Source organism: Callithrix jacchus, chromosome 8 (assembly GCF_049354715.1).
Source record: "Callithrix jacchus isolate 240 chromosome 8, calJac240_pri, whole genome shotgun sequence".
In the NCBI taxonomy this organism is placed as follows: Eukaryota; Metazoa; Chordata; class Mammalia; order Primates; family Cebidae; genus Callithrix; species Callithrix jacchus.
The window spans coordinates 79,706,432-79,728,738 of record NC_133509.1 but is presented as its reverse complement, the minus strand read 5'-3'; the positions used below and the strand labels follow the sequence as shown (position 1 = coordinate 79,728,738).

The 22,307-nt window shown below is 38.0% G+C and overlaps 1 protein-coding gene across 4 annotated transcripts in view; it reads right to left on the bottom strand.

Moving 5' to 3' along the window:
* The window catches only part of FANCM (FA complementation group M), an 81,589-nt gene that overhangs the window by 55,427 nt on the left and 3,855 nt on the right, over positions 1 to 22,307 (bottom strand). For 2 of the 4 annotated variants that reach the window (XM_035260418.3, XM_078334828.1), the window contains exons 3-7: positions 19,990 to 20,067; positions 6,920 to 7,078; positions 4,370 to 4,501; positions 1,317 to 1,449; positions 198 to 323 (exon numbers count right to left, since the gene is read on the bottom strand). In XM_035260418.3, the coding sequence (XP_035116309.3) occupies positions 198 to 323; positions 1,317 to 1,449; positions 4,370 to 4,501; positions 6,920 to 7,078; positions 19,990 to 20,067 (628 nt within the window). The remainder of the gene's footprint in view (positions 1 to 197; positions 324 to 1,316; positions 1,450 to 4,369; positions 4,502 to 6,919; positions 7,079 to 19,989; positions 20,068 to 22,307) is intronic. The other 2 variants (XM_078334829.1, XM_078334827.1) reach the window with 2 other exon arrangements.

Below are 22,307 nucleotides of genomic sequence, written 5' to 3'. Positions count from 1 at the left end.
TTGTTTAAAGTATATAAACTTTAAACTTGAATATATATATATATATTAATCCTAACTTTAAAAATGAAATATATATGCATTTAATAGATCTGTTGCTTCAAATAATTGTAGACATTTGCATTAATAGAGCAAAATTTCAAAATTAACTATGATTAAGCAAAACAACAGAATATATAATTTTAAAAGAAACACCAGACCTTGTTGGATAGCAGAAATACCATTTGCTGAAGTACTACGTGTATGTGCAAACATGCACTCTAGATGTTTATAGAGTTTCATGAAGTCTTCATTTCGGCTAAGTTCATTTTTTGACCGTGTCATTCCTTCAGAAATTAAGAAAAAGTTTTCCAAATAAATAATAATAAACCTGATGAAATGTATTATTTATTAAAACAAAATTAAACTTTAGCAATGAATATAAGTTTTTCGAGCCAGGCGCAGTGGCTCACGCCTGTAATCCTAGCACTTTGGGAGGCTGAGATGGGTGGATCACGTGAGGTCAGGAGTTCAAGACCAGCCTGGCCATCATGGTGAAACCCCATCTTTAAAAATGATAAAAAAAATTTTTTTTAATTAAAAAAAAAAAAAAGTTTTTCAAGTGTAAACATGAAAACCAGCAACTTTTTCCAGTTCTACATTCAAAAATGTATTAATGAATAATTTCCTTTTTTCTAGCAATTTGTTAAAAACAAAGAAACATGGCCATTTGTTAATTATTCCAATGCTTTTTTTTTTTAAAAAAAAATCATTTTTAAGTAATCCAAATTCTTTTTTTTTTTTTTTTTTTGAGACAGTCTTGCTCAGTTGACTAGGCTGAAGTGCAGCAGCAGCGTGATCTCACTCAAGGCAACCTCCACCTCCCAGGTTGAAGTGATTCTCCCACCTCAGTCTCCTGGGTAGCTGGGATTACAGTCATGCACCACCACAGCCAGCTAATTTTTTTTTTTTTTTTTGGAGACAGAGCTGTTTCATTCTTGTTGCCCAGGCTGGAGTGCAATGGCATGATCTCGGCTCACTGCAACCTCTGCCTCCCAGGTTCAAGCAATTCTCCTTCCTCATCCTCCCAAGTAGCTGGGACTATGGGCACGCGCAACCATGCCCAGCTACTTTTTGTATTTTTAGTAGAGATGAGATTTCACCATGTTGGCTAGGCTGGTCTTGTACTCCTGACCTGCCTGGGTGGTCTGTAATCTACCCACCTCCGCTTCCCAAAGTGCTGGGATTACAGGTGTGAGCCACTGTGCCCGGCCCTTCAATATGTCTTTAACCAAAATAATAAATGTCATTATTTCTTTAAATAATTTGATATAATTTACCTTTAGTTCCATCCATAATTCCACAAAGGAAGAAATATAATGATCTCATTCCCATTTGCTGCAATAATTCATAACCATGATATAAACTAATACAAATAGCAAACTCTCCCTCGATTATGCCTTGTTGTATTCCCTAGAAAAACAACATATGTCAAATTTAACCAGAGAAGTAAATGAACATACATGTTCCATGCCCAAGTTGACAGGCCATATAGGCAGTGTAACATTTATAATATAATCCAAGTGATCATAATAATCATTCCCTTCTACACTGCTATAATGGATTGGTTATTAAATGTTGTCTTATAGGATGTTGCTTTGGAAAGGTATCAGTGTATTTTCTATGTAAAATCTTTCCCTTTTTTCTTTAATGAAACAGGAAATTCACATTTTAAAAAGATAAGTAAAGGAGAAAAAACTATAATATACTGTTTCTCTTTACAGGTAAATTAATTGGCAGTATACAGATACATTTGTTCTTTCAAAACTATATAGTAAGCATCTACTACATGTGGAGCACTGAGCTAGATACAATGGAAATGGAAAGTAAGTTACATATGACCTGTCCTCATGAATGTTACTGGCAAGAGGACAAATATTCAATCAGACTGTTTTAATGCCAAAATTTAATACCAAGTATTCACGCCATGATAATATCTGACACTGAGCCCCAGAAACTATTCTAAGCACATTATTTGCACAAATTCGCTTAATCTTAGTATCTAGTAGGTAGCTACTGTTGTTATGCCCATTTTACAGATGAGGAAGCTCATACAGGCATTAAGTAGTAGAACCACTATTTAGACCCAGGAATTTTGGTTAAGATCCCTTGTGCTTTCAACCACTACCCTCATGGAAAAATGAGGGACACATTCCATTATAGGAGTACATGGAATGTGTATCTGTCTGATAAGATCGTTTTCAAGGAGACCATGAAGAACATATTCTAATTATTTTCCTTTGAGATGAAGACTACCATTTTTTATCTAACATTTTTAGTAGTATTTAACATCAGTATTAGTGATTTTAAATATTTCCAGGATACTAATAAATGCCCTAAAATGGTACCCTAATTTCCTCTCACCAGTTCCAGTTAAGATCTAGTTAAACAGGTTTAGATTTACTATTACCTAGCTGAAATCAAAAAAGTTATAAATAATAATATACTATAATTTTACAGAAAACACTCCTTCAGTGGTTCCCCAGACACTATACAATAAAGACCACATTTCGTGGAATAATGTGGTCTAGTCTCATGTAGTCACAACCTATATTATCATATCTGGTTTCCATATCCTCAGCCAAATTGGTTTGCTCACTGTCTCCCACAGACTTTCATTCAATTGCCTTTCTGTTCTTTTGCACAGGCATTCCCTATCAGCTCGGAGAATGACTCAGTGCCTTTTTTCGTGTTTGTCAGTGTCTTCTCTAACTTTGGACCCAGTCTGATAATTTCCTATCCATTTATTTTCCAGTGAAGGTTAGAAATAAGAATCTTGGCCGGGCGCAGTGGCTCACGCCTATAATCCCAGCAATTTGGGAAGCTGAGGCAGGTGGATCATGAGGTCAAGAGATCAAGACCATCCTGGTCAACAAGGTGAAACCCCATCTCTACTAAAAATACAAAAATTAGCTGGGCATGGTGGTGCGCGCCTGTAGTCCCAGCTACTCGGGAGGCTGAGGCAGGAGAATTGCTTGAACCCAGGAGGCGGAGGCTGCCATGAGCCGAGATCGTGCCATTGCACTCCAGTCTGGGTAACAACAGCGAAACTCCGTCTCAGAAAAAAAAAAAAGAATCTTGGGCCAGGCACGGTGGTTCATGCCTGTAATCCCAGCACTTTGGGAGGCCAAGGCAGGTGGATCATGAGGTCAAGAGATCGAGACCATCCTGGTCAACATGGTGAAACCCCGTCTCTACTAAAAAAATACAAAAATTAGCTGGGCGTGGTGGCACGTGCCTGTAATCCCAGCTACTCAGGAGGCTGAGGCAGGAGAATTGCTTGAACGTAGGAGGCGGAGGTTGCGGTGAGCTGAGATCGTGCCATTGCACTCCAGCCTGGGTAATAAGAGTGAAACTCCGTCTCCAGAGGAAAAAAAAAAAAAAGAATCTTGCTCTGATGCTTTCTTCAAACTCTGGTATTGACAGCAAGAATAAATGTTCTGTGTCTAAAATTCAGTTACAATCTACCTTCTCATGGCCTTGTGACTTTACAAAATACAAATGGACTAAAAGACAAATTCTTCATTAAAAGTTAAAAAGAAAGGCTGGGCACTGTGGCTCATGTCTGTAATCTTTGGGATTACACTCTGGGAGGCCAAGATGGGCGAATCACCTGAGGTGGAGACCAGTCTGGCCAACACGGCTAGGAAACCCTATCTCTATTAAAGATACAAAAGTTACCCAGGCATGGTGATGCATGCCGGTAGTCCCAGCTACTAGGGAGGCAAAGGCACAAGAGTTGCTTGAAACTGAGAGGCAGAGGTTACAGTAAGCCAAGGCCGTACCACTACACTCCAGCTTGAAAAATAGAGCAAGACTCTGTCTCAAAAACAAAAAAAAAGAAAAAAAAGTTCAACAATAAAATTGATCTTAATGCAGATCATTAAACTGTATTCTTGCTAGATTTTTGTCATGCTTTTATAAACTATATAAACACTTTTGAATTTTTTTTTTAACTCTGTCACCTAGCCTAGGCTGGAATGCAATGCTACAATCACAGCTCACTGCAGCCTCCACCACCCAGGCTCAAGTAATCCTCCCCTAGAGAAGTAGGTATATAGCACCATGCTTAGCTAATTTTTAAACATTTGTAGAGACAGGGACTCACTAAGTTTCCTCCCTGGTCTTAAACTCCTGGGCTCAAGTGATCCTCCAACCTCAGCCTCCCAAAGTGTTGGGATTACAGGCATCAGCCACTGTGTTTGGCCTCATTTTTGAATTCTTGATGAACCAATAAGTACCCAAAAAATCATTACCTATGTTTTATCTACATTTTATCCTGGCTTTGAGTGAAAATTTAATCTGTCATCAAAATTTATTTAAAAATACCTACCACAATATTCGGAGATGGGTTTTTCCTAAATTGATCTCTTGCCAGAATTATCTGGTATTTTGTGAGATTTGAGATATCCTTTCTCATCAAAACATTCCTCTGAATCAAAGAATGAGCAAATGCTTCCAAAATCTACAAATTTAAAAGCAATCCAGTTTAAGCTTGCTTTAAAGTTCTTTTTCAAGTACAGTAGTTTTCTCACATATTAAAATGGAAATTATGTATTTAATAAAGTCTGTCTTAAAAATGAATATTTAACTAAACTCAGCAGTGATAACAGAATTTCAAACTTGACACCTATTCCCAAATAACACCCATATAAAAATCAATATAAGCAATTATTATATATAACTATAATTTAAGAACACATTTGTTTATCTGTTTATTGCTTAACTCCTCTCTCCCTCAACCTATATGCACCGTAATCTAAGCACTATGAAAAAAGACCTTTGATTTCTTCACTGTTACATCCTCAGTACCTAGAATAGTTTGGCACTTAGGTTCTCAGTAGATATTTGTACAGTAATTTGTAAAGTACTGAATAAATTGAAATGTTTTGAGTATATTTAATTTTACTCACTGATTCATTTTTTTCAACAAATATTTATTAAGCATCTACTACGTAACAAGCACTGTTCTAAATGTTGGGGATAGTGTGGCTAAGACAAATAAAGTCACTGTTCTCAAATAGTTTAGATTCCAGTGAAGGGAAGCAAAGAATAAAGTGAACAGAGAAAAAGTAGATCATTTTGATTATGATACATGCATTTAAGAATCTAAAACACAATAATGCTGTAGAGTCTGAGAGGAAAGGGACCACCATTAAAAAAGGTAAACAAAGACTTTCTCTTTGAGGTGGGAACATCTGAGTTCACATGTGAATCATGAGGTCTACCATGTGATGAGGTATGAGTTCACATGTGAATGACGAGGTATGTCTACCATGTTAGGTTCTAAGGACAAAGGACTCTAGAGAGAGGAGACAGCAAACAAAAAGGTCCTGGGGCAGAAATGAGCTTAAAGACACAAAAAGAGACCTGTAGATGAAGACCTACTCCAGCAATATGTAATTGTTTAAATTTTTGCCTAATTTGTATTTTCTAAACTATGGCTAGTTTAGTACATTTTTTCCCTTCCTTCCAGCTTTGCTGATCATACAGCCTAATAAGCCACCCTAAAAATACCAACAAAATTAAATTATATTTTCATATGATTATAAGAATTATCATTTTTACATTGTTATTAATGGAATGATTTTCAATTAAAAATGCATTAGTATCAAAGGGATGATTACAAAAAAGACTTTGCCATACCTTAACTCAATAATGCTTAGAATTTTGTTACAAATAATTTAAAAATAGAAAACAGGCTTTATTCCTAGAAAATGTCCCTTTAAGAAAGGCTTATTATAGATTAAGTGATAGATAACTTTTTGGTTATCTATTCCTGTAACCTTCTTTAATCCATGGCAATGAAAATGTGAAAACATGTTGTTTTACCATGACACTAATTATGAACTGTAGAAAAACAATGTGTTATCTCGCATTTCTCCCACTGAAAATGACAATCGTCTAAGCAGGTCCTTAACAGCGATAATACAGACCTTTGGCCAGATAATTCTTTGTTGTGGGGCTGCTGTCCTATCCACTATAGAATGTTTAGCAGCTCCCTGGCCTTCATATATAGATGCCAATGATAACTCCATATTTCACCTCTCACCTCCCCTTCTTTCCTGCCTTTTTTTGTTTTTGTTGTAAGAACCAAAAATGTGTCAAGTTATTGCCAAATGTTGCCAGGTGGGTGAAATAATTTCCAGTTGAAAACGTGTAAAGGATCAGGGAGGAAAATTTATTTCATTACAAAGAAACTTCTGGGGGCCAGGTGCATGGTGGCTCATGCCTGTAATCCCAGCACTTTGGGAGGTGGAGGCAAGAGAATCACTTGAGGTCAGGAGTTCAAGACCAGCTTGGCCAACACAGTGAAACCACACCTCTATTAAAAAATACAAAAATTAGCCAGATGCGGTAGCATGCACCTGTAATCCCAGCTACTTGGGAGGGTAAGAAGAATAGCTTGAACTTGGGAGGAAGAGGCTGCAGTGAGCTGAACAAAAAACAAAAAAAAGAAAACTAAGAAAATTCTGGCTGAATCTTGGTATGTGTTCATGTTACAGGCATGTGCACTTTGTGAAAATTCACTGAGCTATACACTTATGCTTTGTCTATTTTGGTGTGTGTGTGTGTGTGTGTGTGTGTGTGTGTGTGTTCTATATTACAGTTAAAAGGGTTACTTAAAAACATACAAAACCATGTAAGGCTATTATTTGCTTTACAAATGGTCCATCTTTTGTAGTTTCCCTTTAAATAATACTTTGCTAGTACATATAAAACATGGTGCTCATTCCAAAAATTTTAACTTCAAAGAATTTTTTCAACATATCAATTATATAAAAATAAGATAACTATATTATCACATCCAAATCCTGTTAGTTAAAGTAATTAAATTACCAGTTTATTTATGAAATCCCTGAATGTCATAAAAATGGCTTACCTGGATATAGGTCTTTTGGATGGCTGCAAGTTCTTCACCAAGGGGAACAATAAGCTTTTCAACTTTTCGTTCATGAGAATATGCCAATATATCTGGAGAATCTTCAGAACGAAGCTCTATCTGCCCAATTAGCAGGTTAGTAATAACTTGTTGCACAGCCTATTCAAAATCAATTAAGTATGATTATAAATTACATGTTAAAAAATTTTAAGTCACAACAGAAATAAAATAGCAGTAAAATTTTGAAAGTAGCTCCAAAAATTCATATTATTAAATATCAAAAAATGAAAGAAGACAAGCCCATTAAAAAAGTACATCAGAAGTAACACAATAGGTCAAAAATGCTTCTGAAACATCTTTTCCCCACACAGACCTTCAAGCTAAGCATTCCAGAAATAAGAATATTTGCAAAGTTTCTAAAAGTTCCTCAAATGTAGTTTTGTACTTTCCAAATAGAATCTTTATACAGACTCAAACAAAACGAAAGTTTCAGATTAGCAATACTAAATCAGTTATTGATAAATTAGTAGAATATTTTCCATTTAAATCAACATATATTATGTAAATATATTTCCAGGGCTAAATTGCATTTACGCAAAGCTTATAAAAAGACTTCATTGTAAAATTAGGAAACAGGAGCAAAAACATATAATCTGTTGAAGTAAACAACTACTGTACTAGAAGACTATGGTACTGACAGCGTGATTAACAATTAAAAAGAGGCCGGGCGTGGTGGCTCAAGCCTATAATCCCAGCAGATTGGGAGGCCGAGGCGGGTGAATCATGAGGTCAAGAGATCGAGACCATCCTGGTAAATATGGTGAAACCGTCTCTACTAAAAATACAAAAATTAGCTGGGCATGGTGGTGCATGCCTTTAGTACCAGTTACTTGGGAGGCTGAGGCAGGAGAATTGCTTGAACCCAGGAGACAGAGGTTGCGGTGAGCCGAGATCGTGCCATTGCACTCCAGCCTGGGTAACAAGAGCGAAACTCCATCTCAAAAAAAACAAAAAACAAAACAATTAAAAAGAAAAAAAAAAAAGAATGGGGATCCTGAGAGTATCTAAAAATTAAAAGCTTTTTTTTTTTTTTTTTTTTTTGAGATGGAATTTCCCTCTGTCGTCCAGGCTGGAGTGCAATGGTGCAATCATTCTCAGCATACTGCAACCTCTGACTCCTAAGTTTAAGCGATTCTCCTGCCTCAGCCTCTTGAGTAACTGGGACTACAGGCATGCATCACCACGCCCAGCTAATTTTTGTATTTTCAATACAGACAAGGTTTCACCACGTTGGCCAGACTGGTCTCCAACTCCTGATCTCTGTGATCCACCCTCTTTGGCCTCCTAAAGTGCTGGGATTACAGGTATGAGCCGTGGTGCCCAAACAAAAGCTTTCTTAAAAAAACTAGAAAGCCTTGTGGGTTTAGGCCAGGCAACAGCTCATGCCTAAGGCTCATCCCAGGGCTGTGGGAGGCCAAACTGGGAAGACTGCTTGAAGCTAGGAATTTGAAACCAGCCTGGACAACATGCTGAGACCCCATATCTACAAAAAATGAGAACAATTGCTGGCGAAGTGGCAAGCACCTGCTGGAGTATCGCTTGAACTCAGGAGTTCTAGGCTGCTGTGAGTGAGCTACAGTTGTCACTACATTCCAGCCTGGATGATGAAGCAAGACCCTGTCTCAGAAAAAAAAAAAAAAAAAAAAGACAGAAAGCTTTGAGGGCTTAATTTCTTAGTATTCCTAATACTTGGCACAGTGCCCAATATAGCACACTGTAATCACTGGAGGCCTATATGTATTCAAAATCTAGAGTACATTTATGACCATTTTATAAAATTAAGCTTATTGTTTTTAATAGTTCATTCATGAAAGAAATACATGAGTAACTCCCACATGTCAGGCATTGAGTTAATGATAGAGGAATGACCAAAATAGGCATAATCCATACATTTATGTAGCTGATATTTTAGTGGTGCAGAAAGACAACAAATAAATAATCAATATGCAAAAGAATGAAAGATTATCATGAATGTTAAGAAGAAAATAATTAGACAGGGAACACTGACAGGATAGCTTAGATAGAATGGATCTTTCTGAAGGGGTAACATTTAAGTTGACTGAAAAACATGAATGTTTAAACAAGTCAGGGAGAAAACCAGAGACAGGATAGAAATTTCTAAGCTTATCAAAAAAAGAATAGATGAAAAAGTCTTGCATCTTGGGAGAGCTAAAAGCTATCATTGGAGGCATGGAGCAAGATAGAAAACAAGCCTCTACAGATAATCGCCCACATAGAACATCAAATTTGACAACTATCTACACAAAAAAAGCACCTCCATAAGAACCAAAATTCAGGTGAGTAATCACAGTACCTGGTATTACCTTCATATTGCTGAAAGAGGCAATGAAGAGGGTAGAAAAGATGATCTTGAATCATCGACACCACCCCTCCCTCATCCCCCAGTGGCCCTGTGGTATGGAGAAAGAATCTGAGAACTTGGGTGAGGGAGAGTGCAGTTTCTGTGGGACCATGCATTGAACTAAGAGTTGCTCTGTCACAGTGAAAAGCAAAACTAAGTGGAACTCAGTCAAAACCCACCTCCAGAGGGAGCATTTAGACTAGCCGTAGCCAGAACGGAATTGCCCATCCTGGTGGCCAGAACTTAAGTTATGGCAAGTGCTCTGGAGACAATGAACATGGGGGGCACATAACCTAGGGAGACACCAGCTGGGGCAGTTAAAGGAGTGCTTGCACCACCTTCATTCAACCCCAAGCCGTGCAGCTTAAAGAAATGAAAGTGATTCATTCCTTCTGCTTGAGAAAAAAAAGAGGGAAGAGAACAGAGGCCTTTCCCTTGCAACCTCGCTATCAGCTCTGCCACAAGAGGATAGGGCAGAATCATGAGGTCCCCATTCCAGACACTAGCTCCCTGATAACCTTTCTAGACATACACTGGGCCAGAAGGAAACCCACTGCCTTGAAGGGAAGGACCCAGTCCTGGCAAGATTCATCACCTACTGACTAAAGAGCCCCTGGGCCCTAAATAACCATCAGCAATACCCCAGTAATATGCCATGGGCTTTGGGTGAGACTCTGAGACATGCCGGCTTCAGGTGAGACCCAGCATATCTCCAGCAATGATGGCTCTGGTGAGAGACTACTTCTACTTGAGAAAAGCAGAGGGAAAAGTAAGAGACTTTGTCTTACACCTTAGGTACCAGCTCGGCCACAGTAGGGTAAAGCAACAAATGGGCTCTTGGGTACCTGATTCCAGGCCTTGACTCTTAAATAGCATTTCTTTTCTTTTTTCTTTTTTAAAGAGACGTGGTCTTGCTATGTTGCCCAGGCTGGAGCGCAGTGACTATTCACAGGTACAATCCCACTACTGATCAGCACTGGGGTTTTGACCTGCTCCATTTCTGACCTGGGCCGGTTCACCCCTCCTTAGGCAAGCTGGTGGTCCCCCACTCCTGGGAGGTCACCATATTGATGCCGAACTTAGTGCACACACCCGATTGGCATAGCACACACACTACAGCCCAGAAATCCTGGGCTCAAGTGATCCTCCCACCTCAGACTCCCGAGTAGCTGGGACTACAGGCATGTGCCACTGTGCCAGGCTTAAACAGCATTTCTGAAACTGTCCCAGGCCAGAGGGGGGTCCACTTCCCTGAAGGATGAATCCCAGACCTGGCAGCATTCACCAGAAGCTGACTGAAGAGTCCTTGGGCCTTAAGTGAAAATCAGCAGTAGACTGGCAGTTCACCCCATGGGCCTATTGTGGTGGTGGCCATGGGGAGAGGCTCCTCTGCCTGTGGAAAGAAAGAATGAGAAGGACTTCATCTTGCACTTTGAGTGCAAGCTTAGCTGCAGTAGTATAGAGCATGAGGTAGATTTCCAAGGTTTTTGACTCTAGTTCCTGGCTCCCAGAAGGCATCTCTGGACTAGCCTGGGACCTGGGGGAACTTGGTGCCCTGAAAAAAAGGTCAGAAGCCTGGCTGGCTTCAATACTTGCTGATTGTAGAGCCTTGGATAAACATAGGCAGTAGGCAGGTAGTGGTAACAGTGAGCCATGAAGGAGACTCAGTGCTGTGGTAGCTTCCAGTGTTCCCAGTGCAGTCCCAGTGCTGGTGATCATAGTGGGGGCTTGTGTCACCACACTTCAGCTCCAGGTAGCTGAGCACAGAGAAAGAAACTCCATTTGTTTGAGAGAGAGAGAGAGAGAGAGAGTAAGAGAAGAGAACAAGAATCTCTGCCTAGTAATCCAGAGAATTTTTTCGGATCTCATCTCAGACTATCAAGGCAATACCACTGTGTCTGCAAGAACTAAAGTGTTGACTGCACTTGGAGTGCAGTTAATGGAAATATGGCTTAGATCACAACACACAAGCCCCTTTGAATACAGGCAACACACAAGTCCCTTTGGGGGAAATCCTTCCCCCAAAAAAGACAGGTACAAACAAGCCCAGTCTGCAAAGACAATAAATACCTAACTCTTTAACATCCAGACACAAATGAACATCCAAAAACATCAAGACCATCCAGGAAAATATGACCTTTTCAAATGAATTTAACGAGGTACCAGGAGACATGGGACCTTTCAGACAGTGAATGCAAAATAGCTGTTTTGAGAAAACTCAAGGAAATTCAAGATAAAACAGAGAAGAAATTCAGAATTTTTTCAGATAAATTTAACAAAGAGATGGAAATAATTAAAAAGAATCAAGTACAAATTCTGGAGATGAATGCATAGTCTCTTAAAAGCAGAATTCATCAAGCAGAAGAAAGAATTACCGAGCCTGAAGGCAGGCTATATGAAATGTACAAAAGAGACCAAAGAAAAAAGAATAGAAAAGAATGAAGAATGCCTGTAAAATGTAGAAAATAGCCTCAAAAAAACAAATCTAAGTGTAATTGGCCTTAAAGAGGTAGTAGAGAGAGACATGGGGTAGGAAGTTTACTGAAAGGGATAATAAGGGAGAACTTCCCAAACTTAGAGAAAGATATCATTATTTAAGTACAAGAAGGATATAGATCACCAGGAAGATTTAACCCAAATAAATCTACCTCAAGGCATTTAATACTCAAACTTAAATAAAATTTGATAAAGGTCAAGGATAAAGAAGAGATCCTAAAAAAAAAAAAAAAAAAAAAAAAGAACGGAAGAAAAAAGAAACAACATACAATGGAGCTCCAGTACACCTGGCAGCAGACTTTTCAACAGAAACCTTCCAGGCCAGGAGAGAGCAGCATGATATTTAAAGTGCTGAAGGAAAAAAATTGTACCCAAGAATAGTATATCCAGCAAATATATCCCTCAAATATGAGAGGAAATAAACACTGTACCAGATAAACAAAAGCTGAGGGGTTTCATCAACACTAGACCTGTCATTAAAAAAAAAAAAAAAATGCTAAACGGAGTACCTTAAATCAGGAAAGAAAGGGACATTAATGAGTAATAAGAAATCATCTGAAGGTACAAAACTCACTGTTACTAGTAAATACATTTTAAAAACACAGACTATTATAACACTGTAACTGTTATGTGTAAACAACTCATGTCTTTAGGAGAAGGACAGATGAACTGGTCAAAAATAACTACGACATCTTTTCAAAACAAACAGTATAGTAAGATAAAAATACTGACAACAAAAAATTAAAAAGCAGGGAGAAAAAGTTAAGGTGTAGATTTTTTTTTAGTTTCTTTTTGCTTGCTTGTTTTTTGTATAAGCAATCATGGTTGTCATCAGTTTAAAATAATTAAACTGTTACAGATATTATTTGCAAACCTCATGATAACCTAAAATCTAAAAACATACAACAGATACACAAAAAATAAAAGCAAGAAACTAAATGATACCATGGGAGAAAATGACCTTCACTAAAAGGGAAACAGGAAGGAAGGAAAGAAGGAAGACAAAACCACAATACAACCAGAAAACAAAAAACAAAATGGCAGAAGAGCTTAGTTATCAATAAAAACATTGAATGTAAATAAACTAAATTCTCCAAACAAAAGATCTAGTGGCTGAGCAGATGAAAAAACAAGACATAATGATTTGTTGCATATTAGAAACACACTTTACTTATAAAGATACCAGCAGACCGAAAATAAAGGGATGAAAAAAATATTCCATGGAAATAGAAACCAAAAAAGAGCAGAAGTAGCAATACATACATCAGACAAAATAGATTTATTTCAAGACAAAACCCATACAGAGAAAGAAGATAATTATATAATGATAAAGGGGTCACTTCATCAAGAGGATATAACAGTTTTAAAAATATATGCACCCAACATTGGAGTACCGAGATACATAAAACAAATATTATTAGAGCTAAAGAGAGGCATAGACCTCAATACAATAATAGCTGGAGACTTCACTCTCCGCTTTCAACACTGAACAGATCTTCCAGACAGAAAATCAACAAAGGAACATCAGACTTAATCTGCACCACAGACTAAATAGACCTAATAGATATTTACAGCTGCAGAACATATATTCTCCTCAATATTTGTATCATTCTGAAGAATAAACTACATATATGTTAGATCACAAAACAAGACTTAAAACATTCCAAAACAAGACTTAAAACATTCCAAAACAATGAAATAATATTAAGCATCTTTTCTAACCACAATGGAATAAAACTAGAAATCAAACAAAATAACAAGAGGAATTTTAGAAACTATACAAACACATGAAAATCAAACAATACATTCCGGAATGACCAGTGGGTCAATGAAGAAATTAGGAAGGAAATTGACAAATTTCTTGAAACAGATGAATACCAAATAGAAACACAACATACCAAAACCTACAGGAGACAATGAAATTAGTTTTAAGGGGCAAGTTTATAGCTATAAGTGCCCACATCAAAAAAGAAGAAAAACATCAAATAAATAACAGTGTATCTTAAAGAGGTAAAAAAGCAAGAGCAAACCAAAACCAAAATTAGTAGAAGAAAATAAATAATAAAAATCAGGGCAGAAATAAATGAATTTAAAATGAAGAATATAAAATAATAATAAAACAAAATGTTGGTTTTTTTGGAAAAAATAAAATAAAATTGACAAACCTTTAGCCAGACTATTAACAAAAAAAAAAAGCGGAGAAGACCCAACTAAAATCAGAGACAAAAAAGGACACATTACAATCTATACCACAGAAACTCAAAGGATCATTGGATCATTAGTGGCTACTATGAGCAATTATATGCCAATAAATTGGAAAACTTAGAAGACATGGATAAATTTCTAGACACATACAACCTACTAAGACTGAACCATGAAGAAATCTAAAATCTGAACAAATCAATTACAAATAACAAGATCAAGGGCCATAATAAAAAGTCACCTAGCAAAGTAAAGTCTGGGACCCTATGGCTTCACTGATGAATTCTATTAAATATTATACCAATATAATACCAATCTTACTCAAACTATTATAAAAAATAGATGCAAAAGTTAATACTTCCAAACTCATTGTACAAGGCCAGTGTTACCCCGATACCGAAACTAGACGAAGAAACATCAAAAAGAGAATATTACAGGCCAATATCCCAGATGAATATTGATGTTAAAAAAAAAAAAATCAACAAATCATAGTCAACAATGTGTTAAAAAAAAAAAAAGTCATTATGACCAAGTGGGATTTGTCCCAGGGAAGGAAGGATAGATCAACATACAAAAATCATTCAATGTGATACATCATAGCAACAAAATGAAGGACAAAAAAACATATAATCATTTCAATTGATGCTGACCCTTCATGATAAGAACGCTCAGAATATTGGGGGCAGAAGGAACACATCTCAACATAATAAAAGCAATATATGACAAACTCATAGCTAGTATCATACCAAATGGGGAAAAACTGAAGTCTTTTCTCTACAATCTTCAACAGGACAAAGATGTCCACTTTCAAAACAGTTATTTAATACAGTGCTGGAAGTCCTAGCTAGAGCAATCAGACAAGAGAAAGAAATACAGGGAAACCAAACTGAAAATAAAGAAGTCAAATTATCCTTGCTTGATCATATGATCTTATATTTGGAAAAACCTAAAGACTCCATCAAAAAATTATTAAAACTAATAAGCAAATTCAGTAAAGATGCAGCATACAAAATCAACAAAAATCAATAGCATTTCTACATCCTAACAGTGAACAATCTGAAAAAGAAATCAAGGAAGTGATTTGATTTACAATAGCCACAAATAAAAGAAAATACCTAAGAATTAACTTACCCAAAGTGACAAATCTCTGCAATGAAAACTAAAAAACACTGCTGCAAGAAATTGAAGAGGACACAAGAAAATGGAAAGACATTCCATGTTCATGGACTGGAAGAATCAGTATTGTTAAAAATGTCGATACTACTCAAAGCAATCTAAAGATTCAATGTAATCTTTCTCTCTCTTTTTCTAATGTTAAATCTATCAAAATCCCAATGACATTCCTCACAGAAATAGGAAAAACAATCCTAAAATGTATATGAAGGCCGGGTGTGGTAGCTCATGCTTGCATTTCCAGCACTTTAGGAGGGTGAGGCAGGTGAATTGTTTGAGCCCAGGAGTTGGAGAGCAGCCTGGGGAACATGACGAAAATCCATCTCTACAGAAAACAAAAAACAAAAAAATTTAGCCAAGTGTGGTGCTGCAGACCTGTAGTCCCAGCTACTTGGGAGGCTGAGTCAGGAGGACTGACTGAGCCCAGAGGTTGAGGCTGCAGTGAGTCATGACTGTGCCACTGCACTCCAGCCTGGGCTAAAGAATGAGACCCTGTCTCAAAAGCAAATAAATAAATAGCCAGAATATGTAAGGAGCTCAAGTAACTCTATAGGAAAAAACTTAATGATCTGACTAAAAAATGGGCAAGATATCTGAATAGACTCTTCTCAAAAGAAGATATACAAATGGCAGACAGGTATATGAAAAGGTGCTCAATATCACCGATCATCAGAGAAATACAAATCAAAACTACAAAGAGATATCACCTCACCCCATTTAAAATGGCTTTTATCAAGAAGACATGCAATAACAAATGCTGGTGAGGATGTAGAGAAAAGGGAAGCCTCATACACTGTTGGTGGGAATGTAAATTAGTATGATCACTATGGAGAACAGTTTGGAGGTTCCTCAGAAAACTAAAAGTAGAGCTACCACAGGATCCAGCAATCCCACTGTTTGGTATATACCCAAAATAAAGGAAATCAGTATATCAAAAAGATATTTGCACTCCCATGTTTACTACAGCATTATTCACAATAGTCAAGATTTGAAAGCAACCTAAGTCCCCATTAACAGATGGAATAGATAAAGAAACTGTGGTACATATACCCAATGAAGTAATAGCCATTTAAAAAAAAAGAGGCCAGGCACAGTGGCTCACGCCTGTAACCCCAGCACTTTGGGAGGCTGAGGCAGGTGGATCACGAGGTCAGGATTTCCAGACCAGCCTCACCAACATGGTGTAACCCCATCTCTACTAAAAATACAAAAAAAATTAGCTGGGCATGGTGGTTACTCAAGAGGCTGAGGCAGGAGGATTGATTGGATCTGGGAGGCGGAGATTGCAGTGAGCCAAGAACTCATCAGAACATCCAGCCTGGGCGACAGAGTCAGACTTTGTCTCAAAAAGAAAAAAAAAAAATGAGGGCCAGGCACCGTGGCTCACTCCTATAATCTCAACACTTTGGGAGGCCGAGGCAGGCGGATCATGAGGTCAAGAGATCAAGATCATCGTGGCCAACATGGTGAAACCCCATCTCTACTAAAAATACAAAAATTAGCTGGGCATGGTGGGACTGCCTTTAGTCCCAGCTACTCGGGAGGCTGTGAGGCAGGAGAATCACCAGAAGGCGGATGTGGCAGTGAGCCAAGATCATGCCATTGCACTCCAGCCTGGTGAAAGAGCAAGATTCTATCTCAAAAAAAGAAAAGAAAAAAAGAGATCCTGTCATTTGCAACAGCATGGATGAACTGGAGATCATGACGTTAAGTGAAATAAGCCAGGCACAGAAAGACAAACCTTACATGTTCTAACTTTCTAGTGGGCACTAAAAATTAAAGTCATTGAACTCATAGAGATAGAGAGTAGAAGGATGGCTACTATAGGCTGGGAAGGGTAGAGGGGGAGGTGGGCAGGAGGGAGGAACCTACATTAATGGGTACAAACAAATAGAATAAAGAAGATCTAATATTTGATAGCACAATAATGTGACTATAGTCAATAATAAGTGTACATTTTAAAATAACTTAAAGAATATAACTGGATTGTTTGTAACACAAAGAATAAATGCTTAAGGTGATGGATACCCCTTTACCCTGATATGATTATTATGTGTTGCATGCCTGTATCAAAATATCACATGAATACCATGAATATATACACCTATTTATGTACTCATAAAAATAATTTTTAAAAAGCTGTCACAGAATATATCCAATATTCAATACAGAATCCTTACTCAATACAGAAGACCATTCAGAGCTATTAAAATTAAAAAGTTATGGAATAGGTCTCAAAATCTGCATTTCTACCATTCTTTAATAAAGGAAATAAGAATTCCCCAGAGAAATAGTTGATTCCATGGCTGGACAGAAAAAATATTAAAAGAGCATAATGTATCTTATGATGTCAGTAAGTTACAGAAGCGTTAAAAAAAAAAAAAGGTGGCAAGGTGTGGTGGCTAATGCCTATAATCCCAGCACTTTTGGAGGCCAAGGCAGGTGGATCACTTGAGCCCAGGAGTTCGAAACCAGCCACGACAACATTGGGAGACTCTGTCTCTACAAAAGATACAAAAATATTCCAGGTGTGGTGGTGCACACCTGCAGCCCCAGCTCCTCAGGAGGCTGATGTGGGAGAATCACCTACGCCTGGGAAATGTAGCTGCAGCAAATATTATTGTGCACTGCCCTCCAGCCTGGAAGACTCAGTGAAATCCTGTTTAAAAAAAAGAAAAAAAGTGTAGGTCTAAGGGACACAGGAGCTTGAAGGCCCTCCTAATGGCCAAAGCTGGAACAATTGTAACAAAATTGATAAAAATAGTATTGGACTGCGGCCCATAGGGGGAAAAAAGACAGCTCTTCATTGCAGAAGAATTCAAATTAATGAATGTAAAAGAGAGAAAGAATGAACAGGCAAATATCACAGCAATAACTGCTGCAAGCAAGAACCACCACTGGATGCTAAAACAGGATATTTACATAGTCTCAAAGTATTTCCCCCACAAGATAGTTATTAATTACAAAGGGAATTACAGTAATTTTACAATGAAGAAACCAAGAAGACATCATCTTAACTAAGTCAAGATTAACAACACAAGTAAAAAGCAAATCAGCATCACATATTCCCTGATAGGATGTGCTAAGAAAGGTACAGCATCACTTCTGGATTATTGTTAGCAAATGCATAATATCACCATGTCATGAGAAAACATCAGACAAACCCAAATTGAGGGATATTCTACAAAATATCTGGCCCTTACTCTTCAAAAGCATCAAGGTCATAGAAAACAAGAAAAAGGAGGAACTGTCACAGAGTAGGAGCGACTAAGAAGCCAGGACAACACAACATGAGATCATAGACTAGACTCTGGAGCAAAAAAGCAATCAGTGGGAAAACTGGCAAAATTCAGAGAAGATCTGCAGATTAGTGACTGGTATATCAATGTTAATTTTCCAGCTTTGATAATTTTGTTACAGCTATATGATACGTTAACATTAGAGAAAGATGGGAGAGGATCAAACAAAGACTTCAATTTTTGCAATTTTTCTGGAAGTCTAAAGTTATTTCAAAATAAAACTTTTAAGAAAGTGAAAACAGTAACAACTTTTAAAAATCGTTTTTACTATTAAAAAAATTTGAGTATTTTTTAACAGGTTTTGGGGATTCTTATACACATTGAAGTCTGAAAACTACTAATTGAACAAACTTCTGGCCGGGCACAGTGGCTTACGCCTGTAATCCAAACACTTTGGGAGGCCAGGGTGGGTGGATTACCTGAGTTCAGGAGTTCAAGACCAGCCTGACCAACATGGTGAAACCCCGTCTCTACTAAAAATACAAAAAAAAAAAAAAAAAGCCAGGAGTGTTGGCTCACGCCTGTAGTCCCAGCCACTTGGGAGGCTGAGGTAGGAGAATCACTTGAACTTGGGAGGTGAAGGTGCAATGAGCCAAGATCATGCCATTGCACTCTAGCCTGGGCAACAAGAGCAAAACTCCAGCTCGAAAAAAGAAAAACATAAAGAAAGAAACTCCTGGGCTGGATGCAGCAGCTCATGCCTGTAATTCCAGCACTTTGGGATGATAAGGTAGGCAGATCACCTGAGGTCAGGAGTTCAAGCCCAGCCTGGGCAAGATGGTGAAACCCCATGTCTAATAAAAATACAAAACTTAGCCAGGCATAGTGGCAGGCGCCATAATCTCAGCTACTCAGGAGGCTGAGGCAGGAGAATGGCTTGAATCCAGGAGGCAGAGGTCGCAGTGAGCTGAGGGTCATACCATTGTACTCCAGCCTGGGCAACGAGAGTGAAACTCCATCAAAAACAAACAAAAAGAAATAAAGACAAAGAAAAAAGAAAAGAAAGTCCTGCAACCACTGAAAAAAAGCTACACAGGTTGTAGGAAATACTGTAGTTCTCATATCAAACTAGACAAATACTACAATTGAAAACTGATCTGGCCCCATATAAAATTTCTTATTATTTGGATTATTCATTTATGTCTTTATTTTTTAAGACAGGGTCTTGCTCTGTCACGTAGTCTGTAGCACAGTGGCAATCATAGCTAACTGCAGCCTGGATCTCCTAAACTTAAGTGATCTTCCTGCCTCAGCCTCCCGAGTAGCTGGGACTACAGGTGTGTGCCACTATGCTCCAATATTTTTTAAATTTTTTGTAAAGGTCTCACCATGTTGCTCAGGATGGTCTGGAACTCCTGGCCTCAAGTAGTCCTCCCACCTCCACCTCTCAAAGCACTAGGATTACAGGTATATCCCACTGCACCTGGCCAAAAGCTTTATTTCTTAACTATTAATAAATAGAAAAACATTTTACTTACCTTTATATCACTACCTGGTGTGGCACTTAGAGCCAAGATTCTAAAGTGGTTTGTAAATTTGACTAGTTCTCTTACAACCTTAAGGAAATAAAAAGTTATTTAGTTTCATCTGTTCAATGCAAAAATAACAGTGATTCTGTTAAACAACCTATTATACATGGTCCCTTATCATTATTCTTTAATCAGTGTATTGACCGTCCAGTGAGTAAACTACCACCAGTTATAGTATCTGAAGAGCAAAGGATTTAGATTTAAACTCAATGCTAATTAATAACACAGTAAGGCTTCTTCTATAGAAAAAGCTGTAACATCAAAAACAAATACAAAGGCAAATCAAAATAAAGGGGCTGGGCATGGTGGCTCATGCCTGTAATCCCAGCACTTTGGGAGGCCAAGGTGGATGGATCACTTGAGCTCAGGAGTTCAAGGCCGGCCTGGGCAACATGGTGAAACCTGGTCTCTACAAAAGAAAAAGAGAAAAAAAAAACCTCAAAGGGCTGCTTCAAGGTCAAATGGAAGAGGAAGAAAGTTCAATCTCCATTGTCTGGGCCAAAGTTTAACCTTATAGCTATATCCATATGCACACTTGAGAGATTAAGATAAACCTTAACAGATAAAACTGCAAAAAAAATTGTAAACAGCAATATGAAATTATATTTGAAATTTTGGGAAAGATTTTTTAAAAGTTAGGTTTTATGTGCAAAGCTCACAATTTAAAAAAATAACTGTTTAGAGACAGGGTCTTACTCTGTCACCCAAGCTGGGGCACAGTGATGCCATCCATCATAGCTCACTGCAGCCTCAAACTCTGGGGCTCAAGTGAAACTCTGCCTCGGCCTCCCAAGCAGCTTGGGCTACAGGTATGTGCCACCAGGCCTGGCTAATTTTTTCACTTTTTGTAGAGGCAGGGTCACCCTACATTGCTCAGGTTGGTCTTGAACTCCTGGCCTCAACTGATCCCCAGCATTGCCCTGCCAAAGTGCTGGGATTACAGGTTCATGCCATTGCACCCAGCTCACAGTTTTTAAATTAAGTATATTCATTAAAAAATATAGTAATTTGGCCAGGCGCGGTGGCTCACGCCTGTACTCCCAGCACTTTGGGAGGCCGAGGTGGGTGGATCACAAGGTCAGGAGATTGAAACCATCCTGGTCAACATGGTGAAACCCCATCTCTACAAAAAATACAAAAATTAGCCAGGCTTGGTTGCGCATGCCTGTAATCCCAGCTACTCTGGAGGCGGAGGCAGGAGAATCGCTTGAACCAGGGAGTCAGAGGTTGCAGTGGGCTGAGATCGCACCACTGCACTACAGCCGGGCAACAGAGGGAGACTCCGTTTCAAAAAAAAAAAAAAAAAAAAAAAATATATATATATATATATATATATATATATATATATATATATATATATATGGAGAGAGAGAGAGAGACAGAGGAGACAGAGACAGATAGTAATTTGACAAAATTTTTAAGTTAAAATTTCCTTTTAAATCCTAAAACCTTTCCTCAGTAGCACCAAAGCACCATCTGCACTTTCTGATTTGAACTCAACACCCATTTCTAGTAATGATTAATACTGGTAATTTTCCAGATTCCCATATGCCACTTCATGTGAAGCCCCAATACAGAGGAAAATGTACTTCCAAGTAGACTGATTTGCAGAAATAGCTCTCAGTATACCATAGTTCCCAAATTAAACACAGGAATTAAACAAGAAAATCAGATTATCCAAAAATCACTCCAATTTCAATCCAAGACAAAAAGAAATTCAATGAGACTAACACTGAATCTTGAATAATACTGAAAAAATATTATTCATAGAGTTTTAAAAAATATGGTACAAATTGCATATGAAGACATAACATTACACTTACTGTTCTTCAGAAACAAGTAAAATTATTGTAAGTAAAAACCAATGCAAGACAAAATATCCCTAGTGACGATTTTCAGTTTAGCTTAATGCTGGAAGTGATGATCCTTATATATCATAGAAGGATTTTTAAAAAGTCATGAGTGAATCAAGGAAGACAAAAAGATTGCTTACTTGATTGATGCTTTTTAAAAAATCTGTTGGGCCGGGCGCAGTGGCTCAAGCCTGTAATCCCAGCACTTTGGGATCCCGAGCCGGGTGGATCACGAGGTCAAGAGATCAAGACCATCCTGGTCAACATAGTGAAACCCTGTCTCTACTAAAAATACAAAAAATTAGCTGGGCATGGTGGTGCATGCCTGTAATCCCAGCTACTCAGGAGGCTGAGGCAGAAGAATTCCCTGAACCCAGGCGGCAGAGGTTGCAGTGAGCCGAGATCGCACTATTG